This window comes from Etheostoma spectabile, chromosome 13 (genome assembly GCF_008692095.1).
Source record: "Etheostoma spectabile isolate EspeVRDwgs_2016 chromosome 13, UIUC_Espe_1.0, whole genome shotgun sequence".
NCBI lineage: Eukaryota > Metazoa > Chordata > Actinopteri > Perciformes > Percidae > Etheostoma > Etheostoma spectabile.
Window position 1 is genome coordinate 10831599 of NC_045745.1, and position 25043 is coordinate 10856641.

The 25043-nt window shown below is 38.2% G+C and overlaps 2 protein-coding genes across 2 annotated transcripts in view; one reads left to right on the forward strand and one right to left on the reverse strand.

Annotated features, from left to right (window-relative positions):
- The first annotated feature begins 544 nt into the window (after positions 1–544).
- Positions 545–25043, forward strand: part of ttc3 (tetratricopeptide repeat domain 3) — a 27826-nt gene continuing 3327 nt past the window's right edge. Inside the window, exons 1-44 of the mRNA XM_032534668.1 lie at positions 545–696; positions 3860–3933; positions 4014–4059; positions 5370–5529; positions 5652–5730; positions 5981–6034; positions 6348–6480; positions 6730–6815; positions 7097–7191; positions 8226–8288; positions 9030–9084; positions 9393–9555; positions 10049–10079; positions 10161–10251; positions 11207–11237; positions 11490–11550; positions 12169–12253; positions 12480–12632; positions 13402–13482; positions 13913–14022; positions 14113–14239; positions 14786–14908; positions 14995–15096; positions 15337–15429; positions 15524–15588; positions 15990–16126; positions 16491–16811; positions 17332–17607; positions 17687–17730; positions 18333–18383; positions 18484–18563; positions 18637–18792; positions 18909–19500; positions 19620–19688; positions 19882–20031; positions 20352–20491; positions 21125–21193; positions 21315–21411; positions 21897–22000; positions 22091–22175; positions 22578–22679; positions 23629–23828; positions 24464–24578; positions 24739–24864. Coding sequence (XP_032390559.1) covers positions 3871–3933; positions 4014–4059; positions 5370–5529; positions 5652–5730; positions 5981–6034; positions 6348–6480; positions 6730–6815; positions 7097–7191; positions 8226–8288; positions 9030–9084; positions 9393–9555; positions 10049–10079; positions 10161–10251; positions 11207–11237; positions 11490–11550; positions 12169–12253; positions 12480–12632; positions 13402–13482; positions 13913–14022; positions 14113–14239; positions 14786–14908; positions 14995–15096; positions 15337–15429; positions 15524–15588; positions 15990–16126; positions 16491–16811; positions 17332–17607; positions 17687–17730; positions 18333–18383; positions 18484–18563; positions 18637–18792; positions 18909–19500; positions 19620–19688; positions 19882–20031; positions 20352–20491; positions 21125–21193; positions 21315–21411; positions 21897–22000; positions 22091–22175; positions 22578–22679; positions 23629–23828; positions 24464–24578; positions 24739–24864 — 5064 coding nt within the window. The 5' untranslated portion in view covers positions 545–696; positions 3860–3870. The remainder of the gene's footprint in view (positions 697–3859; positions 3934–4013; positions 4060–5369; positions 5530–5651; positions 5731–5980; positions 6035–6347; positions 6481–6729; positions 6816–7096; positions 7192–8225; positions 8289–9029; positions 9085–9392; positions 9556–10048; positions 10080–10160; positions 10252–11206; positions 11238–11489; positions 11551–12168; positions 12254–12479; positions 12633–13401; positions 13483–13912; positions 14023–14112; positions 14240–14785; positions 14909–14994; positions 15097–15336; positions 15430–15523; positions 15589–15989; positions 16127–16490; positions 16812–17331; positions 17608–17686; positions 17731–18332; positions 18384–18483; positions 18564–18636; positions 18793–18908; positions 19501–19619; positions 19689–19881; positions 20032–20351; positions 20492–21124; positions 21194–21314; positions 21412–21896; positions 22001–22090; positions 22176–22577; positions 22680–23628; positions 23829–24463; positions 24579–24738; positions 24865–25043) is intronic.
- The window catches only part of vps26c (VPS26 endosomal protein sorting factor C), a 13122-nt gene continuing 11167 nt past the window's right edge, over positions 23089–25043 (reverse strand). Inside the window, exon 10 of the mRNA XM_032534693.1 lies at positions 23089–23141. The gene's annotated coding sequence lies outside the window, so the exon portion shown is untranslated. The remainder of the gene's footprint in view (positions 23142–25043) is intronic.

Consider the following 25043-nt stretch of genomic DNA (forward strand, 5'->3'; position numbering starts at 1 on the left):
CTGGTCACTGGTTCCACTTATTATTCCACTTATCTAGTAATATTCATCATTCTCATTCTCATATCTCACTTATTATTTACTACTTATTCATCATTCTCATTCTCACATCTCTCTTATTTATTCATTCATCATTCTCATTTTCTATTTCAGAACTGTCCATAACGTTCATACTGTTCATATTGTAATATAATAACATGATACTATTTATCCCAGTACCCTTGCACTATGCTCCATATTTAAATAATTTCATTGAACTCTTTGTTCACTCATGCCTCTATATTGTTTCTGTTTAGAGTATGTCTATATTGTGTGTATATATTAGTGTGTATATTTTGGTTTTGGTTGTTCTGTATGTGCAAGCCCAGTGTGAGCAACGATGCTCCAAAAAAAAATCCCTCGTATGTGTCCTCATATCTGGCAAATAAAAAGCTGATTCTGGTCATAGACTGTATTCAGATTCAGATTCAGATTCTGAAATGGCCGTGAGGGGGGGCGGCATTCACGCATCGTTGCGTGATGCCTCCCGGAACCCGTGTGAAGAAGAAGAAGAAGAAGAAGATGTTGAACTCCCTCCCCTTTTCCACGTGAGCTGGTGATGACACGCGGCGCAGCGTGAACAGTTTTAACTTCCGCACACTAATATGAGCAGGACGAGCACAGACTACTGCTCGGCGTTCACACAATAGTTATAACAAGGTACGTGTTGTCTAATTAAATACTAAACTATCGCCATTTAGCTACTAAACTGACTGACTAGCTAGCTAGCTAGCTAACTTATTAACCTGGGCTCGGGTAAAGTTACCATTAGCAGCTGGTTGCGTCGCGGTAAAAACAAAGTGTTGTAACGTTAATTTATTGCCTTTTTGACCAAAGCCACGTCGCGAGAACATGTTATAAAGCTAATATATTTACTACACAGCATTTTAATCAAACTAGCTCCGAACTTTGTACTGTGTGAGAACTACTGAGAGGGGTTCAACAAAAACTACGTATGTTAGCTTATAGGCTAAAAATGCTAACATCATAATAACCAATCAAGGAGCAGCGTTAGCTAAACGACGTCATTCCCGAGAGAAAAACTACACAACGTAACTTAAAATAATGCAATTTTGCGCCATTTTGTTGCAAGTCTAAGCCGAGTAATGTAGCATTTATGCTATATTACGTGATACTGTTTGCTAGTACGATCCTTCTATACATTTACTCTACAACTATAACTCGGGTAAAGGTTAGCGAGCTGTCCATTAAGTAACGCAAAGCATGAGTAATGTAACGGTAATGAAGTCAAACGAGAGACCCAACATAGAGTTATAAACATTGACGTTGCAGAAACTTTGTATAACGAGTTTTAAGCCTGGGACCAATCCAAGAAGCAACAAGATGTAGTGATAAAACAAGTGAATCCACACTAAAGAAAACTTTGAAAACGGAAAGAATGACTGTACAAAGCGATCCTAGTAATTAATGGGATTCTTTCTTCCTGAATCACACTCTATATTTCCTACATCTGTGTCATGTTGGTTTCACCACTGCCACACCCATAGAAATACAATGGAAAGAAAGGCATTCCCATTCATATCAACCTAGTAGGATGGTCAGAAAAGTTAAAATACAAGCATTGACGTCACAAGTAGGGTTGGGTGCCAATAGGGCTCCGGTGCCTAAATTACCCTTTTAATGTAGTGTTTTAGCACATGTCTCTGAAAAAACCCAAATGATGCCCAACCCTAGTCACGAGGCATAAGCCTCTTTCCGACCAAGTAGTTACAGGGACATAGTTATAGGACCAGTCCACGTCTAAACAGTTCTAACTACTGTCCCCCCCCAAAACTGGTTTTGTCATTTCCATTCCCACTGGCCAGGTGGCCATAGGAACTGGTAGGACGGGTAAGGGAGTGACGCAAGCACGGCAACGGTCTTTATAGCGTCGTCACTTGACTTTAGCGCCACATGCAAACCCCCCATTTGCATTGGATCAGTGGAGATTTATCCCAAGATTGTAATGTTCCTAGTGGATCCTTCCAGGTCCCTCTGCACCTCCTCGGTGGCGGACATGGCCAGCAGCGCCTGCACCTCCGCATCAGTCCACTTTCAGTAGGGATGTAACGATATTGACGTTATCGCGCTATCGCGGGTGGTAAACTGTCCGATATCGTCGTGGTTGGGTTACATAATAAGGACAGGTGTCCGTCAAAAGCAGAGGAATAACAGTCCCCGGAACAAATCATTGTTAACTACATAGACCATGATCCTTTGCGCTGCGTCGTCTACACCACCCGTTTTTAAGCCAATAGATTGCACGCGGCACGCTGTCCCACACAAGCTCACAGCAGCCAGCATGGCCGACAGCGATACTTGTAAGGATGAAACACAACACCCCCAATTGAGATTGTGCCAGGCCCCGGCAGCTTTTAAGTCAGACGTCTGGAAACATTTTGGTTTCGCCGTGTCAAAAGAAAACTCAAAAGGAGAGAAGGTGGTGGACAGACAATGGACCATATGCAAGCACTGCCACAGTAAACCGCGATACAACACGGGAAACACAAGCAACATGCGAAGTCATCTGACGACTCATCATCCGGAAAAGTTTACAGATTCTCTCACAAAGAATGTCCCGTCCGGTCAAAAAACCCTGAAGGAGGCATTTTCAACAACCATGCCACACAACAGCGCAAGGGCTCAAGAAATCACGAGGTACATCGCGGAATACATAGCGTGTGATTTACGTCCCTTTTCTGCTGTAGAATTGCCTGTTGACTGGCAAAAGCAGAAAAAATGTCTGTATTTTTTTGCTATTATCATCACAAACACTATCGTGAGCTATTTAACAATACCGTGAGCTTTTCCACAATATCGCAATAAATATCGCACCGTGAGGTCAATATCGAAATTGTATGGTACCGTGAGATTTTGATATCGTTACATCCCTACTTTTCAGAGTTCAACATTCCCTAGGGGTATTTTAGGAACGTTATGTTTTAGAAACGGCAACAATCCCTTTGGTTGGAAAGCGGGTATCGAGAGCCAGCCACCAAATGAGTCAAATTTAACAATTTAGTGCTTTATCCGCATAAAGCTACCCAATTGTCCTCTGGCTTGTTGGTTCCGCTGCATTTTCATGTTTCATTTATTTAAAAAAAAAAAGGCAGAGCAGACCTTCTGGAAAGCAACTCACAAGCTGCATCGGCCGCTCTCCTCCCAGCGAGCTGCAACCCACTTTACAGCTGTGACAACAATCTCCATTTGGTACTAATGGGACATTTGGTACTAACCAAATGGCCACGGCAAAACCTCAATGTCCTTTCTATCCATTTCTTTTCTATGGTCAAGACTCTTTGGAAGATTAGTGGCATGTGTGTCTTGTGAGAATCGCTTAAATCTAAAAGGTTTTTAAACTTTTCATGGTGTCAGAAAAACAGCCTCGTTTTCAGCTTTGTGAAGATGCATTTTCCAGCTGATCCAAGAGGTTTTTTAAAACTTAATGTAGCTTAAGAAGTAGGATAATCTTGTCAACACTTAAAGAAACACTTCAGTTTAAAATGAAAATACTCAAGTAGAAGTGCTTCTTCCACCACTGGTACTCATATTCTACTTAAAGGGGCTGTACTCAACATTCAGAACATTAATGTAGTGCCAAGCAAATATTTGCTATGTAAAGATAAAGGGAAATAATGACGTCCTGAGCAAAGAATGAAGTCACACCCCCTATGCTGAAATAAATAATAATTATAAATTTAGTTTTGAGTTTCTGCAAGTTGTTTTTCGTACAGTGAAATAAATTGAAATCAGCAACATTTAAATTAACTACAATATGTTTTTGCAGAACGGATTTCAGTAATTTATGCAAATGTTCTTACAGATTTGGACAAAATGTCAGAATCTGATTCTGACTGTGGCGTTGACTGGGAGGGCATCAAGGAACGGATGAATTTTGTGAGTTATTAAACCAATAATCAAAATTAGCATTTAGCAAAGTATTGTTAAAGTCTCTAATGAACTGTTTCCCCCCTCAGAAATCTGTGTCCAAGAATAGTACAATTGTCGCCCTCCGTCCATCAGGTAAGATATTTAAAGCCGGCCTATTATGCTTTTCTGTACATTCTGTCACACTCTATCTATAAAGTTAGATTATCATGTTAAGTCTAACATTCAAATAATGAGAAATGTATTTCAGAGAAATCCCTGTGAGCTAAAGCGTTCTGAATTCAGCAGTTTTTTTTTCTACTCTCGGCTCAGTGTCACGTTACACCGAGCCGGCGGTCTCCGGCCTTCTATGATTGGTCCTCTGCTCCAGGCAGGAATCACTGGAAGGTTTTAATTTTTAAATGTTACTGTAGTGTTAACATTGTCTAACGTAGCTACGTGCTAAGAGCAGTAAATGACTTAATTTTGGCTGTTGATGTTGTGTAATTCTCCCCAAAGCTGAACCACATTACTCCTAAAAACTTTTTGGTTCAAAAGACAGATACGGATGCCAACGTATGGCAAGACAATATTTACTTTTTGAACGAGATGTGAAAACTTAGCTTGTGCTAATTCTCTTGGCTTTTGGTTACGTCAGACAACATATGCATAAAATCCCTGCCCTTTGGTTACACCCGACTTATACCTTCACGTGTCTCCGTTTTAGGGTTTTTAAAATGAGAAAAGTAGTGTGGACGCAGACGTAAATATAACGAAAGTTACAAGTTTGAAAACAACCCATGTATAAGCGTGGATGTAGCCATGCCTCTGTCATGCACAATAGGTGGGAATCACCAGGCGCCTCCAGACGGGATATCACCACGATACTTATGCCAAGATACGATGATATTGCAATTTTAACATATTGTAATATTCTGCGATATATTGCAATTTATAACCTTTTTTCCAACTTCAAATTTTTCCCAATTTCAAATGACGTCCCCAAAAGGAAACTTTGTCAACATCTGTTTTATCTAAAAAGAAACAGTTCTCTGTTCATATCACTTCAATTTAATTGCTGCAAAGTGTGATTGTCAAGCAGACAAACTGACCAACACATATTATAGAAGATAAATACTTAGCGTCTGTGTGTCGATACAGTATTGCCACTGAAAATATTGCGATACTATGCTGTATCGATTTTTTTTCTTTCTCTCCCACCATTATCATGCACGTGGCACAAGACAAGGGGGAGGGGCTGGAGGCTGCTGGTCTGTGTGCGCTGTAAAAAATACACTGGAGGGAAAAAAAAATTAAGATTTTATCTACTTGGCCTGTGTGCCTAGTAGAACAGATGTATGGGAAACACTGCTGAATATATGGAGCCTCACAGGTAGATTGGGAATTCTCCATGCTGCTATCAGGTAAAACTTAAGTATATTTTCTGCATGTTTTTGTTTTTTTAGAGGAGGTGTTTGAACGATGGAGTCGTATTCCCGTTGATATCAGAAGAGATGCTGGGGAGCGAATGAGAGTTTGTGCCTTCTGGCTTCCCATCCTGTTGCAATGGGAAGAGTCCAGCACCACTGCCAACTGGGCTGTAGAAATAGGCCTGATCAACTCAAAGTAAGTAAAGTTAGGTTTGAGAATTGAATATTTTATAAATATTTTGCAAACCCACAGTTATTAATACTTTCAATCTTCAGTGTTTAGACCCTTTTCAAAGAGTTTGTTCTGTGTCCTTAAAGTGACAGTGATCTGACGCTGAAGCAGCTGTCGAGGATCGAAACGTTGGAAGCAATCCTTAGAGCCTTGGAGAAAGGAACTGTAAGTTTATTTTTTTGGTATGTCAGCCTAATCCAGGAACTAGGGAACCAGATGAAATAAGATTTTTTTATTTATATGGGATAATAATGAACATTTATAATGAAGGAATACCTATAGCCTGAGTATGGAAGTTATTTTCGATAAGCTACTCTATTTAGCTCTGAAGAGAATAAGGTTAGATTTGGTGTGACAGTCTAGCAGAGGCCGTTGATATTTTGACATTAAACTGCTCTTTTGTTCTCTGTTCCAGATGAAAAAGAACCAAACAAAGCAGGTTGTCTTGATAAGTAACATGTTTAACTTGGTAAGTCTGCAAAAGAGTAATTGTGTGCAGTTGCTATGCAAGAGGTTAACAATGAGTGGAATAGAGTAAAAACAAAGGTATTAAACAATGGATCATCATTAAACCAATTCTAAAAGAGACATGAAGCATATTTAATAACATAATAAACACTTGAATGTACTATTTTTACTTGTTTTTTTTCAAACTGGCAGCTCCATTTTGTACCTTAGTGTCACAGTTGAATAAATACCTACATGTTCTGTCATTGCCTACATAATGGTCAGTGGGGATGAATGGTTCTCTATTTGATGCATTCATCTGTTTGCACCATCAGCGTTCCCCGGAGGTTTTGGATGATGCGCTACGTTGGTTGGAGCGAACAGGCGAACCCGGTATCCGCCATTATGTCACGGATCTCGGCCATACACACACCTGCTCCCGAGCCCTGCACCTTATCTTCACTGAGTGTAAGACACAAAACATTCAACAATGCATCTCTGACATTCTAACGTTTCTAGTAATTCACGTGAAGAGGGAAACCTAATTTTGGGGGACATTTAGTGGATTTCAGGGTCAATTTGTTGTTCTAAATTCAAATAAGTCTCATTGTACAGCAAGTAAATATGAAGTATTTGATCATGTGTGTGAGACCCCTGAATCCGGTTAGAGCTCATATGTTTATATTAAACACACACGCTCCTTTTATTTTCAATCAGTTGCCAAGTATATTCATGAAATGGGTACTAACTTGGAAAAGACGATGAAGGCACTAATGGCTCGACCACAGGAGTATCACCTAGAGGTAAGGCACTACGACATGATATGACATAACTAGACGTTTGTTTGCCGGGAAATCATTTGCAAATATCTGATAGAAACTGCACATGGTTTGGAAATTCAGACGGTTTGTCAGGCCCTTTTTTTTTTTTTAGTTCAAGAGATTCAGTGAAGCTGCATGAATTTAGACAAAACCTATGGATCAAATGTTTGTTTTTTTTGTTTGTTCCCCCCCATGTTCTTCGTTAAATGTTTGTATGGTAAATGTGGGAATAAAATAATTGGTGTGTTGTGTTCCTAATCCAGAAAAGTGAAGAAATGAAGAAGAAAGGAAATGAATTCTTTCAGAAAAAGCAGTATGAAGATGCTGTGAAGTTTTACTCCAAAGCCATCAAATATTAGTGAGTAATAGTTTAATATTCTCTTCAAAAGATACTTCATGATTTTTGTTTTCCTATTCGGTACATAATGCATTTAAATACCATATTGACCTGAATATAACACTGCCCTTGTTTTTGGTTTTTGTTTTTTGTTGAAAAAACAAGTTTTTCACCAAAAAATAAAAATAAAATAAAAATCAGATCCTCTGAGATCTTAGAACATAATAATGTTTTAAATATAATTTTAGAGGAAATTGTCACATTTAATTTAGGCTAAAACATTTTTTATTACATTTGTAAACGAACAACTTAATCATAAAATTCCACACAAACTGTCTGGCCTATTTCTAATACCATTTAGGCTTTCTATCTACCTATCTTTTTTTTTTTTTTTTTTTTTAGTGAGAATACCGGTGTATATATTGTTTGTTGATTTCTGCCAGCTGTTTCACATTCACCAGCATCCTCAGACACATGGACAGAAATACATTTACATTGACGTCTGGCTCAGGTTGGATTGGCACATCAAAAACCAGAATGCCTGTTGTTATGTTTGGACTTGGTTACTACTCTCTAATACAGACATATGAAATATGTGGCCCAAGCTGTTCACTCTCACCACTCTCATGTGCTGGTTCACCCGGCTCTGCCATACAGCGTCAGCCTTGCTGCCAGGTAGCTTGCTGTTGTGAAGCCCTCTGGTGCTGTTCATGTACATTTACATTTAAAAGTCTACAACTCACATATAAATACCAAATCTTTTCAGACATTTTTCCAGAAATGTCTTATAATCAGCCTATACATTAAAATGGCCCTGTCTTTTGTACTGTCTAATTACCTAATACAGGAATGGGACAGATTTTTTTGAAAGACTTCAAAATAGTACAACCCCCCCCCCCCCCCCCCCCCCCCCCCCCCCCGGAAACAACCTGATTTAATACAAAGAATGTAGAGTATTTCAACATAAGTTTCACAAAGACCGGATTCTTTGCAGGGCAGTTGTCTTAGGTTGTATAGGTGTAACTAATTGGCCAATTTATTTCTTCTCCATCCAGCCCTGACAACCACATCATTTATGGAAACCGAGCCCTATGCTATATCCGATGTCAGAAATATCTGTAAGTACAATTTCTTCCTCTTATTTAATACTTAAATACACTTTAGTATACTTTGTTATAAACTATTCTGCTGTATGGTGTTTGAGTTATAGTTGCCGGTATCATATAACTAGATACTAAACTTTGCTGCTACTTACTTCACTACTACTGTTTGCATTAGGGACAAAAACCAATGCATCGTTCATGCAATATGAGAATAAATATGCTAGTTCCAAAAATCAATATTTTAATTAATAAAATTAGTACAGTGATCATTTTTTATTAGATAGTTATGGCGGTCTCAATAGATGTCCCTGCTCCCCGTGTCACTACTTCAAGGCTTCTTGAGGTAGCGATCGACACCTGAATGACGTAAAATTAAACATAAGTTAACTGGCTGAAGAGGTTTTTAACCGCGGACAGTAGTTTGAGGAAAAAAATGACAGATGCTGCGGCCATGTTTAAGTCCAAAGTCTGGACCCATGGTTTCTTTATCGTTCTTTAATTTAACAGTTTTGACTTGCAGTGAATTAAGAGAAAAGCTGCAACTTTTTCCTGGCATTTTGCATCCATAGTTCGGCCGATATCGTGTTGTATAATTATTGGATTGTCTTGCAATATATTAATCATAGCAGAATTGCTGTATCATGACCTACCCTGTGGTTCCCATCCCTAGTTTGTATAGTGCTTACATTGTAATTGTGAGTCTAATTTCTCTTTTATTGGTTCTATTTTTATTCTATTAACTTTTGATTCTTACAGAAAAGCGGTTAATGATGGAAAACGTGCTACGCTGATAAAACCACGCTGGACAAAGGTACTAATCCTTTTTATGATCTGGTTACATTAATGTAGGACGGGTAACATGGAGAAATTTGTGTGACGTTAAGGATGTCCTGAGTCAAACGGTGTCAGTAATAAATGCGGAGAGGAGGTAAATTCAGTATGGTTAGGTTCAGATTCAGTGCAATGTTTCACACCTCAATAGACTTTAACAGCTACAGAGGTATCAAACAGACACAGCTGTCATGTCATTTTTTGCATTGTATTGTTTCCGTCATGACAGCTTTTTGTTTCTGTAATTTGTATTTTTTTGTGAATGCTAATTGTGTCTTGTGTTTGCAGGGTCACTACCGCTACTGTGAGGCTTTGTTCTACTTGGGGGAGTTGGGTAAAGCAGTTGAAGCCAACAATTGGGCCCAGAGTCTTTGTAGAGACAACCACGAGGGGGTCAAAGACCTGGAACAGCAACTGCAGAAATTCTTTGATGAAATGCACGAACAGAAAGGTATTTGCACTGCACTCATGTCATGCCAACAGCAGCATCTTAAATCCCATTATTATCTGAAACAACTGGTGCAGGGAAGAGCAAGAGTTTCTTGTAGATTTAAAACACATTTGTAACTATTTTAAAAGTTTTGTAGCCTTACGCCTCTACACAAGTAGTACAAAACGTGTTACACTGTGTTTACTAGGCAGATTTACACTAAGTAAACAGCTTCTATACGGAAGGAAATCCACATCTTCTCGTTTCGATACAGCTCAAAAATCAACAGTGGATAAAATAAAGAAAAGCGGGAAAATTAAAAACCAAATATTTTACAGATTTTTCTTGTATTTTTTTTTCCCCATTTCAAGTTGGAGTGTCTTTTAGAACCTTATATTTTGCTTGTTGTGGAGGACAAACAATAACTAGTTGCTATTTAATCTGGATGAAATCCTCCCTTCAACTTTCGCTGTCACTCATAAACGAAAGCTGTGTTTCTGTGCTTTGATTTCAGTTTTATTCAACCCTCTGAAAAACAGTAAAAGGTATGTGTGCTGCCTTATACATGTTATACAAACTTGATTAATAAACGCGGATAAACATCTAGATGATTTTGTTTTTTACAGGTTGCACAACGCTTGCAGAGCAGCACGTACAATAGACCCACAACATTTTGTGAGAGTTAATCAAAAGATTGATCTTCCTCCACAGAATAAAGTAAGTAACCCTTTTGTTTATGTAAAAGTAGCAGACGTGTCGGTATTGCGTCAGTTTATTTTTCTTATAGAGTTTTGGCTAGATCTGTAATGTCTAATTGTTACGTTGATCAGAAGAATAATAACTATTTTGATAATTGATTGGTTAAACCATTTTTCAAGTGTCAAACATAACTTATCTCCAGCCCCTCAATTTTGAGGATGTTCTTCTTTTTCTTTCTTGTGATAGTAAAAACAAATAAGGAAATTGAAAGGAAAAAAATTATTGGATTTTAAAACGACAAATTGATATTGTGAAATGGCAATTTGAAAATGAAAAGTGAAGTTTAAAACCCTGCTTAAATCTTAAATATAACGGCTCATATTGTCATTTAAAAGGAAAATGTGTGGGCGTGCGTGTGTTTTATTACTAAGATATAAAGTTGTTTTTCTTAAGCATTTACATTTAAGTTTTGTTTTTTTTTTCTATTTCAGGATTTTAAATTTCACTTTTTACAATATCAATTTGTCATTCCTCTATCAAATTTTATTTTAAACATTTTGACTGTAGTACTAAAATATAGATGGTTTTGTTTTTATCTTCCCTTTTTAAGTTTTAATTCTGTGTAAATTATCCTGCATACCAAACCAAATAAATCAAGAACATGATCTTGAATGAAGACTAGCTTTAGAATATATTTCACATGATAAGACAAACAGGAGTTTTATTTACTGTTTGTGGCTTTGCATTAAGTATTTTTCTAGCAAGCCAATCCGAGCAGACTGGGCCTTTCAGGAGGGGGGGCTGAAAGAACAAGAGCTGAAAAGAAGCGTTTTAGACAGAAGGTTAATACTGTATTTTTTTCAGACAGACAGTCTAAAGGAAGTGTTTTTTTGGAGATTAGAGCATGTAAACAAGTAGTAGGAACCCAAAACACAAGTGTGAACCAGTAAAGGAGCTTAATATGTCTTGACAGGTCTCCGGCGTTAAATTGGAAAAGCAACCAGGTGAGTTTGTTTCAACGTCTTCTGACACACCTGACACTTTTTCTGGCTCAGGTTCAGAGCCTGGTAGCAGGATCTCTTAGTAGTCCAACGCATACAAGCTGGCTATAACGTGTACTAGGGTGTACTCAGTATGTTGCCCATATCATTAACTATACAGTTGTTGATTTTTAAAGGTGCTCTGTGGAGTTTTGTTAACTTGTGTTTATTTATAACCACCAAAAAATGGACTCATAATGGCTAATTTCTTTCCAGTGAAAAATGAAAGGACTGCACAGTCAGATGGCGGTAATAAAACATCTAAACCATCAAAAAGGTTAGTGGAATATTACTGCTTTAATAAAAGATGCCACTGCTTAAAACATGTGCTTTAATAAGAAATATTACAACCTTTAGCTCTAACCCTGCTTTCGTGACAAACTCACATTTGTTTGCCTCATGAATAACGGCAATTCACCCCTTACTTAAAGTGTCACTCCCCCTGCTGCCTTCACACGCTTGTTATAAGCGTATCATAGAAGTTGCTGATTAAAAAGCACAATAGTGTTAATAGTTGGATAGGCAAGGAAATCCCTACCCCCCCCCCCCCCCCCCCCCCCCGCTAGCTAATGCAAAGAAAGCCTGGTTCTTTTGAAACTGCTTCGTTGTACACCCCTCTGGTATCATTTACATGTTTTTGTCACTTAAAACAAAGCTACTATTCTAGCCTTATTTCTTCTATTTTCCATGAGTCTAACTATATAAGAGTCGTCTGCAGTTATTTGGTGCAGACTTGTATTTGTTTCCGCTGTGGGTCCGACCAACACTTGTGTTGATATAAATCAGCTTTTAATAAGAATCAACATTATGGCCTCTTCTATAGATTTCATCTCATCCAAAATCAAAGAATCTCCCTTTCAGACTATATGGCTGATTAACATGTTTGTGCTTCCAGTGAGCTTTCTTCAAAGAATGGGAAAGGAGAGCCCAGCACCCCAACAAAGAAGAAATCTAAGAACAGAAATCGGCCTGAAGATGAGGTAAGGTTTTGCATTTAATTTCAGTTTGGGAGCTTGGCTTCATCCATCTTGTTGCATCTGTTTTTAGTCATGGGTGTGGTGTTTAATATTGTATTCTTTGTGTATCAAATAGATCTCTGTAGAGACGATCATATCAGTCTCTCCCACACTTGCACTTCCAAAAAGTTGTAAAAGTGTCATTAAATCAATTAATTGACTGGCTCTGTGCTTTATTTTATCTGTTCAGAACCAGAAACTGGATGACAGTAAAGTGGATGTGTGTGAAGAGTTGAGATCGTTGGTGCAGGACGGACACACTGCTCTGGCCGACCTCCGCAGCCACAATGCAGAGCAGGCCTTCAGGAAGGCACTGGCTATACTGGGAACCAGCTCACCCAAGGTAATCCTTTCACTGATGTGCAAACCAGTGCTAAAGTTGTAGCACTTTACACAACGTCAACGTTGTGTGAGTAGATTCAGAGAATTGTCTTGTTTTTGATTGTTGTAATTGATACGTTTTGTAAAATAAAAACATTATGCACTAGGGCTGTCATGGTACACAGGAGTCACAGTTCTGTTTATACCTCAGTTTAGGAGTCACGGTTCAGTCCAAGTTTGGTACAGTGGGGGGAAAAAACAGGTATAAGAAATGCAGACGACGTACAACCATGTTAATCAATCTATCAGACTTTATTTGTATAGCACTATTCACGTATAATTGTAACACAAAGTGCTTTTACAGCTTTTATTTCCAGTTGGAGACTTTTTTTTTTTTGCAATTCATCCCCTCTTTTACACTATCAAATACAAAATGCCTCAAATTTTGTAAAAGGCCTGTGAATTTATTCTACTGCGGCATGTTCCTGTTCACTTCAAACACACATCTTCTCAAGTGATCTGCTGCTGTTTAAGAACCATATCAAAGCTACTGGATTTACCTTGTGCTGTAAAAGACATAACTAATTTACCTTGTGCTGTAAAAGACATAACTAATTTACCTTGTGCTGTAAAAGACATAACTAATTTACCTTGTGCTGTAAAAGACATAACTAATTTTCCTTGTGCTGTAAAAGACATAACTAATTTTCCTTGTGCTGTAAAAGACATAAAAGACATAACAAATTTACCTTGTGCTGTAAAAGACTAACTAATTTACCTTGCTTTCTCAGGAGCTTGGACTTTCCACGCTGGATGTACTTTTGCTGCCGTATGGCCGCGCCACAGCCCTAACAGAAATTGGCCAGCCTGAGGTAACTCGTAGATAAATGTTGGCTTGTTAGTCCTGAATGGCAACAGATATCTAGACCACTTCATGGTGTCCAAGTCTTAGCCTCTACCTAGATAGAAGAGGAGATCGGGGGGGATTTAATTGTTGCAGCAGCACAAAGACAGAATAAATACAAATAAATAGGGTTGGAAAAGAGAAAGAAATACATAAAACTAAAATAACACTTGAATACTATATATATAGAAACTATCCAAGAGCATATGGAAAAAATAACTATGTTAGGGGACAATAGTGTGATTAATAGCAGCAGAGTCGCCAAACTAATATATTTTATAGCCACTTTTCCCCAATATTTTCTTTCTTCCTAATGTGGCAACAATCTGCTTTAATTACTGTGAGGCAAACTTTCAGAATTGTAAGTGAATTTCCTGTGATGCTTGTTACAAAAACAGGAACTTAGAGAAGCACAAACTCTTCTGGAGAAGATCAAATCATTTGAGGAGAGGACGTTTCAGTGTCTGGTTTACTACGCCATTGGGAGGGTGCATCTCAAAGAGAACCGGTACAGTGGCTTCTAGTTTTTACTAGTTTGTGTGTCTTTGATTTTAAACATTTTGCTGTTTCAAACATAATGCTCTTCTGCTTCGGACAGGTTTGCAGTTGCTCTGCGGCAGTTTTTAGATTCAATGCAAATGGTCAAGAATCAAATAATCCCGGGTAAACTCACCTGGCCTTTAACGAAAGAGACTGTCAAAGAAACACAGCCGGACTATTTCAAGGTATGTTGTCACTTTTTTGTTTGTGTTTATATCAGTTTTAAAAGACTATTTATTTGCATGTGAGTGTTTGAACATAGAAAATATAAATATTTGCATAACCTCTGCTAATCAACTAAATGGAATCACATTTTATTTTCACTGATTAACAGAAAAGACTTAAATGTAAACATTAAATTTAGCTAAATGGCAAATATAGTAGTCATCCAATTTACTATTTTAAGGTTCAGCTTTGTCATCTAACAACACAGATTGCAGTTGTGGCCCCCTTCATTTTAACCTTCAGATATTCAAATATTTAAATCGCATAGTAAAATAAAAACATTAAAATACAACACAGTATATAAAAGTAGCACTAAGTTAAGAAATAAAAACCCATTTAAATTATACTATGACATTAATATCACAGGTTTGGCCAGTTCTTATAGAAGTCAATGGAAAGCATAAACCATACAACAAGTAAAATTACATTCTGCATGTATTTTATGTGTAGAATGCACTAATTTTGATTGCATATTGGGCTTATCTTACTTGTGTTTTCTCTTTTAGGACATTTTGGAGCAGGCTATAGAGTTGTGCAGATTTCCTCCTGTTCCTGATGCTGTTTGTCGACTTGAGAAATGCCTCGGCCATTTAAAAGCTGAAATCTACTTTACTGACCCAGATTTTAAGGTAAGTGGCAGCCATGAAACCCAGCTAGGTTTGGTACTTTTATCAATTAATGTATTTTTATAAAAAATGTGCCTCTTTTTTTATAGGGCTTTATTCAAATATGCTGCTGTCAGAGCTGCATTGTTGAATACCACATTGCGTGTTGGAAGGCCCTCAAGACATCATCTTTCTGGGAAAAGAATGAAAAGGTACATTTTCCATATTTCTGGATTTTCAGTCATGATCATCAATCAAAAATATCCAGAGTCCTTTTTTTTACTTTGGACAGAGTTGTAGCTGTTCTACAATGGCATATAATGGCCTTATGTTGAAGAAGTGTGGTAATATTCGTAATAGTAACCCCCTCCCCCGGCTTGGCTAAATGTTTAATACGTTGTCGTTGTTTCCCACTGCTGCTTCCAGTCTTATTAATTGTTGTTGTGCTACAGGATTTCCTGCAAGAGCCGTGTTTGACTCCAGACTGTGTTGGCCAAATCTGTTGTATCAAGATCTTTGATCCTCAGGGGCTGGTGAAGTGTAAGGTAAGATGATTCACTGCAGGTGAGATGAATTTTTTTGAGTCACTGCTCGTGAATCACAGGATCAGCGGTTGACCAAAGTCCTTTCTCTCCTCAGTTTGAAGCTGCCATTCCAAAACCACAGAATCCAAAGAAGCCCAAAGTAAATCAGAAATGTACAAGGTGAGTAAAGGTCATGCTGGGGACTGAGTGTAGCTGCAGGGGTTAGTGGGCCAAGGTCATCTTGACTGGTACTGTGTTAACAATGACACTGGTTAACTTAATAAGCAGGTTTCTTATTTGGGAAGATGTATTGATTCTGATTTATGTATAATTATCAGTGTTGCAATTCTGTAAAAACTGGTTTGACATGAGGTGCTGCTAGAATTTAACTCACAGACAGTGATACATTTTGTTCAGTTCTCACTCAAAGGTTATTATAATAATACATTGTATTTAAAGCACCTTTCATGACACCCAGGGTCACCTCACAAACCAAAAAGGTGGTTAAAACCATAGTCATCTCATAAAAATAAGTCAGTCAGTCAAAATAACTACCTTGGTCTATTATGATTTATTTGCAGTCTGAAGAAGTTAAAATCAAAGGAAGAGCACAGACTCAAGAGAAAGCAGCATAAGCAGTCATTTCAAGAAAAGCAGGCGATCAACGAGGAGATTCTGCAGCAGAAAGAAGACTCTGCAACCGAGAGTCAACAGAAAGGTACTGCTTCAAATATCCTCCTCATGTCTCAAATGTTTCACTGACTGCATTTCTAATTGTTGAGCCCAGTCTCAGTAAGTCTGCATTTCTTTCATCAGGGTATTTGATTTGTTACATGTTTATATTCACAATAGATTGTGATGATATTTCATATTACTCAATATTTCACAATCCAGAGATTTGATGGCTTTCCTTTTTAAGTGATGAACATAACTTGGTCCTAACTACCAGTTTTTCTGATGTCCACGCTAGAGCCTGATTTGGACACTGTCAGGCAGCGGTTAGCTTATTAGAGCCGGATGTTTACTTTGTATTGGCGAATCAAATTTTGATCAGTCCCTGTTTGTCTTCACTGTGTTGTCAGCCTGGTTGCTGTACAGGGATAGAGTTCTTCTGCAGATCAGCCAGAACATGGCTTTGCTCAGGGAGGAGAAGGGTCTCCATGTGTCGGCCCTGACCGGCAGTCTGAAGCCCTGGCTGGAGCTAGACTCGTCGAGGGGGAACCAGGTAGCGGCGAGGATATTGAATTGGCAGCTGGAGCCGCTGGAGAATCTGGGTCAGGCCGTTGAACTGCTACTGGAGAGGAAGAACCGGGTTTGGGCTCGTGTACTTATTCAACTACTCAGTAGCTGTCAGGATATAAATCCTAAACTCAACAACTGGGCATGCCAGCTCAACAATGCAGGTCAGCATTTATCAGTACTAAATATGTGAGTCCTCTAGAGTTCAAATTTGTACAACTTACACGATGTGTGACATGAAACATGGAAGGAACATGTGAAAGTTAAATGGATCAATTTCATTTATTTTACAAAACATTGAACCCAGCTGTTAATGTTTTTTCTTCTTTCCTTCAATAACTACTTTAACAGAGATAAAAACTGAATAATTTTGACATCTATTTCTATTATGATGTTTAAAGAAGAGCTTTGCTAAAGCAACACGTTGCCTGGTAACTCCAGCTTGTTAAAGGCTGCAGTATTGTGCATTTGACACTGAAACAAGAACCTGTTGCTATTTAAATCTGCACACATTTTGATGCCTGTCCTCTCAGACATCTTACTGGACTCAATCAAAATTTTGTGGCAGGAGATTACCAACTTTTTAGTAGTGTATATTTGCGCACATAAGTTGTGTAAAAATTGTGGATTTCAACATCAGTGCCATGTTGTGAAGTGTGACCAACTATTTTCTGACTTCTTCAGGTTTGGATGCGGCCAGATCCTTCATTGAGCGCTACGCAGGACACTTGGAGGAGCTGGATCTGGCTTTTCTGCTCAACTTTGGCCCATTGCAGGATGTGATTATAGAGAAGCTCGGTACTAGGCCGGAGCTTTTTTCGAGCATTGGTTTGACTGTGACTGAATACCTAAAACAGGCCCCCCCACATGACATGAGACTCTTTATCTGGACTCTGGAGGAGCATAGAGACGGGTATCTCTCCTGCCACTCTATACTGGATGAGTATTTTGATATGATGGGTATGTATATTTAACTTGACTTAACATTTAATTTGAAGGCTTCTTTATTGTTGCTCATGTCTAATTCTTTTATTTTCAGATGGACATTGTTCGGTCTTAAAAAAGTCTGATGAAAATCAAAATGTAAGTCTTTAGAAATTTAACATTTTGTTCTTTAACTCTGGAATGGAGTTGGTTGCCTCATAAACTAAACCTTAAAGGACCAGGTCTAAAGGTTGGGGAAATGCGCGTTTTTGCCTTCTTACTAAGAGACACATTTTTTTTTTAATGTACATTTCCATGCCTAATTTTAAAAATATGTACATATAAATCTGAGTTTGTTAGATTTCAACTTTTTTTTTTAAATAATCTATTATCAAATTCTTCTAGAGAGAATTACAATGCAACTAAGAATAGATTTTTTTTTTTTTTGACTCAAACCTAGCTTAACCATGTCATGTGATATGCTAATTCAGTACACTTTAGGAACAAATATTACTGGGACCACTGCACCAAAAATGTAACATTAAACAACAGTAACCATTTGCCCACAAATTAGCATATCGACCAAACACTGTCCAGAAACATACTCAGTTTCAACTTACTCTTATTGCACTTTAACAAATGAGCATATTTCCCATAATTCCTTTTAAATGATGCATTGTGAATGTGCCTGATCCCTCATGGTAATGAATAAAACTAAATGAAACCTGAGCAAGTTGTCAATTAATTTGTTTTAATTTCAGAATTCTCCTATCAAGAGTCGAGGTCGGAAAAAGAAACAGAAAGAACAAAGGGTGAGAAGAAATGTGATTTCTAGTCGTCTTAAGGAGAAATATGTCTGATGTTTGTCTTTGTAGCGTCACGCTGACGTGTTTCCTCTGATCTTCCTCTCAGGGTGTTTTTGTTTGGTCTGAGGTGAAGAGAGTAACTCCGAGAGATGAATGGGACCAAGACCTTTTTGAAGATGACTCTTTGTAAGTTGTCATCACTGTTAATGTATACATATTAAAATAAGTGTATTATATAATAACGTTGCAATTTCAACAGATCATTCCTTCACCCTGGTGATCCGTTCAGCGTACCGAGTCACCTTCGAGAGCAAGTGGCCGAATTTGAAAACCAGTACAACTTCACCACACACAGAAGTCACTATAAAAAGATTTTGGACAACAACCCTGACCCAACAAAAGAGAGTTTGTATGAGTAAGTGCAAGCTGCAATTCAGAGTAAATCTACTTGGTTACACTCCACCCCTATAAATAGTAATCTTGATGCGTATTCTTCTTTTTTGATTTGAATATTTGGATGTCTCTCTGCAGCTACTTTGCTCAGATTTTGGAGGAGCACGGCCCGCTGGTTGCTGAGGACCCTCTGCTGGTTGGTGAACTAGGGAATTTTCCTTCAGAGGCGCAGCTGAAGATAAAGGAAGCGGGCGGCTTTGAGCTTTTCCTCCTAGAGTCTCTTCGCTTCATAAAGATGGGGAGGTGTATCGGCCTGGCGAAGCATGCCGTTACGCTGCAGCAGGCTGGACACGGAGCCAGCCTGGATGACCTGGATGACATCAACTCAGACTCTCCTCCTGATTTTGAAGCGGATCAAGAATCTGCTTTCACAGGCTATCTGGACGCTTTTTCATCTGCACAGACTGCCGTCTATCCCGTGCTCCCAAGTCCTTATGTATTTGGCTCCCAGTCTCCTCTGCTTGGTCAGTCAGCTAGTGGAGATACTCTGAATATGAATGATCCATTTTACCCATGGTCTAATGGTGACAGCCAACAGCAAGCCTCTTTCTTTTTACCTAATGGCTACGAGGCGCTAGATCTACCTACCAGTGAGTTGGACGATGGATTTTTGGAAACATCTTCAGTGACAACTGAGGAAAGCTTTTTAAAGAAACATGCTGCAGTACAGGTTAATACCAAATATTTCACCGCCTTTTTTCAATAAACTAGATGGAATATGTAAATGCATTAATGTGTACTGAATTGGGTGTTAAGTACGAAATGCTTTTTTTTGTTTTGTTCTCTCAGACGTGTCAGGAGACCATGAGGAGTGTAGCGGTGAATACAGAGATTCATGAGCGATTCGAGAGCTGCCAGGTGAGTGGCTATAGCTTCATGGATTACCTGTAACTGTTTAAAGTAGAGCCAGATCAATAGTGGATGTTGTGATGTGAGGCTAAAATTTAATTTGATATTGCCTGGCTGGCTGTTTTTTATCGGCTCTGTGTTTAAGTTGTTTTAACTTCTGAGTTTTGCTGTTGACCCTGTTTGGCCTGGTTTGTTATTCCAGGGTGATCTCAACAAAAAGCAAAAGGGCAACAAGATGTTGGAGCAGCAGATGTGGAAAATGGTGAAAGACTGTGACAAAGTCAATCAGAGACATGAAGAAGACATCGCTCTCCTCGAGGCAGAAGTTCAGAATGTCACTGCCAATATACAAGTAGGTCCATAAGCAGTTATAGTTAGAATGAATGATCTTCATAAAATGTACAAATTAATCAAGTTTAAACTTTTGGCTCAAAACTCAAATATAAACGTAGCCTAAATGGAAGTTTGAATCATTTAATTCTTATTCTTTTGGAGCCAAAACTACTTAAAATGTAAATAATACATTTGGTGTCTGAATGAAACCATTTTAATCTGTTAAAATAGTTATTATTGAAGAAAAACTGCTGTTTCTATGCTTTTGAAAAGTGTTTGAAAAAAGTGATGAGCTGAATCTGAAAGTGTTTTTTTTATTGGTCGCTTTCTGTTGTCCAGGTGACCAATAAGGAGCTGACACTGTTCCAGCAGAAGCTGGAAGAGGAGGTGAAGAAGGACCAGAAGGAGAAGAAAGCCAACCAGGAAGGACTGAAGTCCCTGAAGTTGGAGATCGAAGAGCTGGTGGAGCAACACGGCAGGTGAGACTGGGGCCGATGTGGGTGGAAAGGAACCGAGTACATTTACTCACATTAACCCTCGTGTCGTCTTACCGTTAACCATGAACTTTTCCTTCCAGGTCAAAATTGAAAATTAATATTTTTTTTTGCTTTTCCAATGTTTTTGTCGCTTTTTCTGATTTATTTCTTCCTTTTTCCAGCTTTTGGCACTTTTAGTTTCAAAACCTGAGCTGGTTTAATAATAGGTTTTACACTTATTCTTGGAGTTCATGGTCAACAAACCTCATTTATATCAAATTATACATACGTTTTTAGTTAAAAAGGCAGAAATTCTGAATTATTTTGACTAATAGTTAAGATCTGAGGATGTTGAGTGGATCTCAGAGGGGTCAAAGTATGTCAAAGTTTAGTCCTGATACTGTCTTAAAATAATAAAATTAAAAAAAAAAATTAAAATACTATAAGTTTAAATAAAACACCCAAAAAATGAATGTCACCTGAAGAACGTATGGAATCATCCGTGTTGTTTTGGGACAATTTGGTTGAAAGAAATCCATATTTCTGACATAAAACACTTTGAAATGGGTCAGTTTGACCCGAGGACAACACCAGGGTTAAACAGATTATTCTGTTTTTGTCTTTTTACATTCACAGTCTTACCCGAAGCATCCGAGAGAAGAAAACCAGCTTTGACACAAAGTTGAGTGATTTCCTCGAGCTCAGGTAAGTAATGAACAAAGAGTTGATAATGAAGCATAAATTAAAAGCCTTTCAGATAATGAAGCATGAATTGAAAGCCTCCCAGACTTTTTTGTTCACTTCTTTTCTAATCGCTTCCTTTCAGCAATCAGTCAGCAGCTGAGAAGATGAGTCTGGAGGATGAGATCAAGCGCTGCAAGGTCTCGTTTACCTCGGCGACCAAGAGGTCTCACACAGCTCGGGTAGGGCTTTCATTCTCAACACCAATCAGAGGCGTTTCATTTAGAGTTAGTTCTTCTTCTTCTTCTTGTGTGAAGCCCTGATAAACATTTTAAATAATAATGTAACGTTCGCATTAAGCAAGTACAAATATGGGGCTAAATAAAATATCAGTTTTTTATACTTTCTGTGAATGTAATCCAATTAATGACATTAACATTCATGTATTTTATATATAAAGTGGACGTAGTCATACCTGTATCCTGGCCATTTCAATGCATTTACCATAAAGATCAGAATACGTGTGCACTCAAACTTTAGCAGCAGCTAGTTTGACCGCAGACATGCCACAGACCGGGTTTCAGTAACCAACCTTAACTGCCACTACTGTAGGAGTGAACACATGTCAAGCTTCCAGTCAGTCAACTCTTAACAGGTTGTTGAAACTATTACCTACTGCCTTTCAAGTTCAGTAAGTGTCTTAACCCTCATTGTTCTGCTCCTCCAGGTGTCTGTAGTGGAGAGCAGTCGGGATCAGGGTTTGTACGGCCTCTATAGAGAGCTGGCCAATGGCAAAGCTCTGCTCACCAAATTGGATGAAGCAGCACACAGGTTAAAAAGAGCAAAATCCCAGCTTTCAATCAGAATAGACCAGTTTGTATTAGATTTATTTATTGTGTGACGTACTTTAATCTTTTTCAGATACCCATCTCCAGAGCTGGAAATGACTAGAAACGGCTTGAGAGTTGATGTCCAAGAAACTGAAAAGAAAATCGCCACTGCTGAGGTACAAGAGTTCATTTCATGCATACAGCAACACAAGTAGATCCTCACACACTGAGACTTCTGATAATATCATATTATACTTAAGTTTCATTTTGACGTTCTTGTACGTGTAGCATTTTCCTTTTCTGAGACTTTATACTTCTCCTGCACTACATCTTAGTTAAATATCAAGTGCAGCAACAACAGGCGTGTCACTTTACAACCTACATCAAGAAGTAGATGTCACAAGACCCAGTATTGAATAATCTATTTGAGTTGGAAAAATTTGATCTATAGTTATTAACCCCTGTACCGTTATTCTTCATGTGGACATAAATAAATGGTGTCTGGTGTGCGTCCGTCTGTCTCTTTCTCTCTCTGTGTCCGTGTCCAGATGTTTAATAAGACTTGATATTCTCCACAGGCGCAGTACCAGGAGCAGCTGGATCAAGTGAAGAACGGTAGAAGAGTCAACAAGTTGTCTCCGGTCAACGCCCACAACCAGCCGGAGCCTCCAGCTGCCCCAGTAAGACGTTCACCAGACCAGTGTAACCAGTACAACACGATACTGTTTATTTACCATCTCGAGGATGTGCTGCTTTTCGCCGTTCTATATCATCGTAAACAAATACTTTTCATTAGTTTAATCCAAAGAAGCAATTTTAAGACATTATTTTGGACTTTTTGTATACTTGATCTATTCAGTGGATAAAAGATTCCAAGTTTATTAAGTTATACTGTACTATATATACTACTACCACTGTATATGTGGCAGGAGATATAGTACATATATATTTACTTTATCTACCACCACTACTACTGCTACTTCAGTTACTACTAGCACTATGTTATTTACTTTCAAAAATGTGTCATTTATTGAACTGAAATACAACTTTCACAAATTAATCATTTCTAACACTTCGGGTCAAATTTATGTTTTAATAGAGGAACTGTTGCATTTTACAGAACGTCCTCGTGTTGTTGGGAGGAAATAAACATCTTAAGAAAATTAAGTCATGTTGAGATAAAGTCAAACAGTCATAGATGTTGATAAAAAGTTTTAAAAATACCAGTTTTAGTGTGTCAAAAAAGTCAGTATATACCAAGTCCAAAAAATAACAAAAGTAGTAGGATGTCGATAAATAAAGTTGTAGTATTTATAAAATGTTATGTCGAAAAGAAATCCTAGTATAGTATGTTGAGAAGTTTTTAAAGTCATAGTATGGCGAAATAAGAAAAGAAGAAAAAAGAAGTTACTTTGAAAAGAATCATAGCATAGTATGTCATGAGAAGATTAAAAAATAAGGTAATAGTATGTCAACAAAGGTACTACTACTATAACGTAGTACCGTAGTAGGTGCATAATTCATCTCCAATAGTAGAATATGTCTATCATAAACTATACAGTGGCAAAATCAATGATAATGTATAATAGAAAGGACTAATTAAATGTCAACCCTGTCCTGATGTTGCAGCCGTCTGTGGCAGCCAAAGACTTCGCTCCTCCGCCTTCAGCCTCCCACCGAGCTTCACCCGTCATCCACCCGCCTGCAGCTGAAGCCGCGGCCTCTCTGCCTCCGCCCAAACCTCCGAGCAGGGCGCTGGGGTCCCCACACAGCACTGTGTTCGACAAAGCCATAGAGCGCCTGGCCACCATTTTCCCTGAGAAGACGAGGTAACTCCGGACCAAGTTATTAGATTCAACTTTATTGTCATTACACATGTTCAGGTACAAGGTAATGAAATGCAGTTTGGGTCTAACCAGAAGTGCAATAGCAGTAAGTGCAGGATATATACAATGGTTTCATAAGTGCATAGGTGAATAAATATGGAAATGAATACTATTATAAACAGAATTTTACAGATGGGTTTGTCCTATGAATATAAAATATAGATAACAAGTATTGTAAGCAAGATTTACAGCTGGATATGTACTGAATATAATATACAGATGGCTATTACTATAAATAGAATTTTTACAGATGTGTACAATGAACATAATATACTAATGGTTTACAGAGTTTACAGGTGAATATGTACTATGAATACATATACAATGAACTATGAACTATAGTTCATAGTACACACTTAAGACCGGTTATACTTTACTTTTTTGTTAATTTTTTGTTAATTTTATTACACATCATGCATTTTTTTTATCACATAATTTTGATGTTCCGTTATAAAATATTGAAACTGAGTTGATTTTGGAAACATTTTTCACAAGAAAAAGGTGGAAACAGTGATAATTTAGACACAAAATTTCAGCTTGTAGGCATCCCAATGAATTCATTGTGCGTCTGTGTTCAGGTCTGACTTGATGAGGTATGTTCAGGAGCTACGCTCATCCAGCGGAGGCAGCCTGAACAGCATGGCGTTGCAGGATTTGGTTGGCGGAGTGACCCAGCTGATCCTGGACCACCAGGTAGGTTTTTAAAGGTCCAAACCTATGCACCTGGTCGGGGACAGAGGCTCCCCGTTCAGGTCTCTGTTACTGCAACCTGAGAAGACCTAGTATTGATTGGCCCACTCACTACTCGTAGGAAAACCCATCCCATTGATCGTTTCTCTTTTTTTGCTCTCAGGAGAAGCTTAACGCTGCCAAATCGAACATGAGACGTGAGAATCCAGCCAAGTATGTCACCCCGCCTAATGTGGCGCAGGTTTGGCAGTCACTTGGACCCCCCCAGAGAGCCATACAATCCGACGCAGTAAGTCCAAAAATCTATTAATATGAACTGCACTGACTTTAGCGCAAGAGTTTGACTTGAAGCAACAAAAATGTTTTATGTAGAAGAAAGAAAAAAGTTAACTTTGCTATCGGTGTTTATTAGTGCTGTCAAAGATTAAAATATTTAATCACCATTAATTGCATTAATGTCATAGTTAA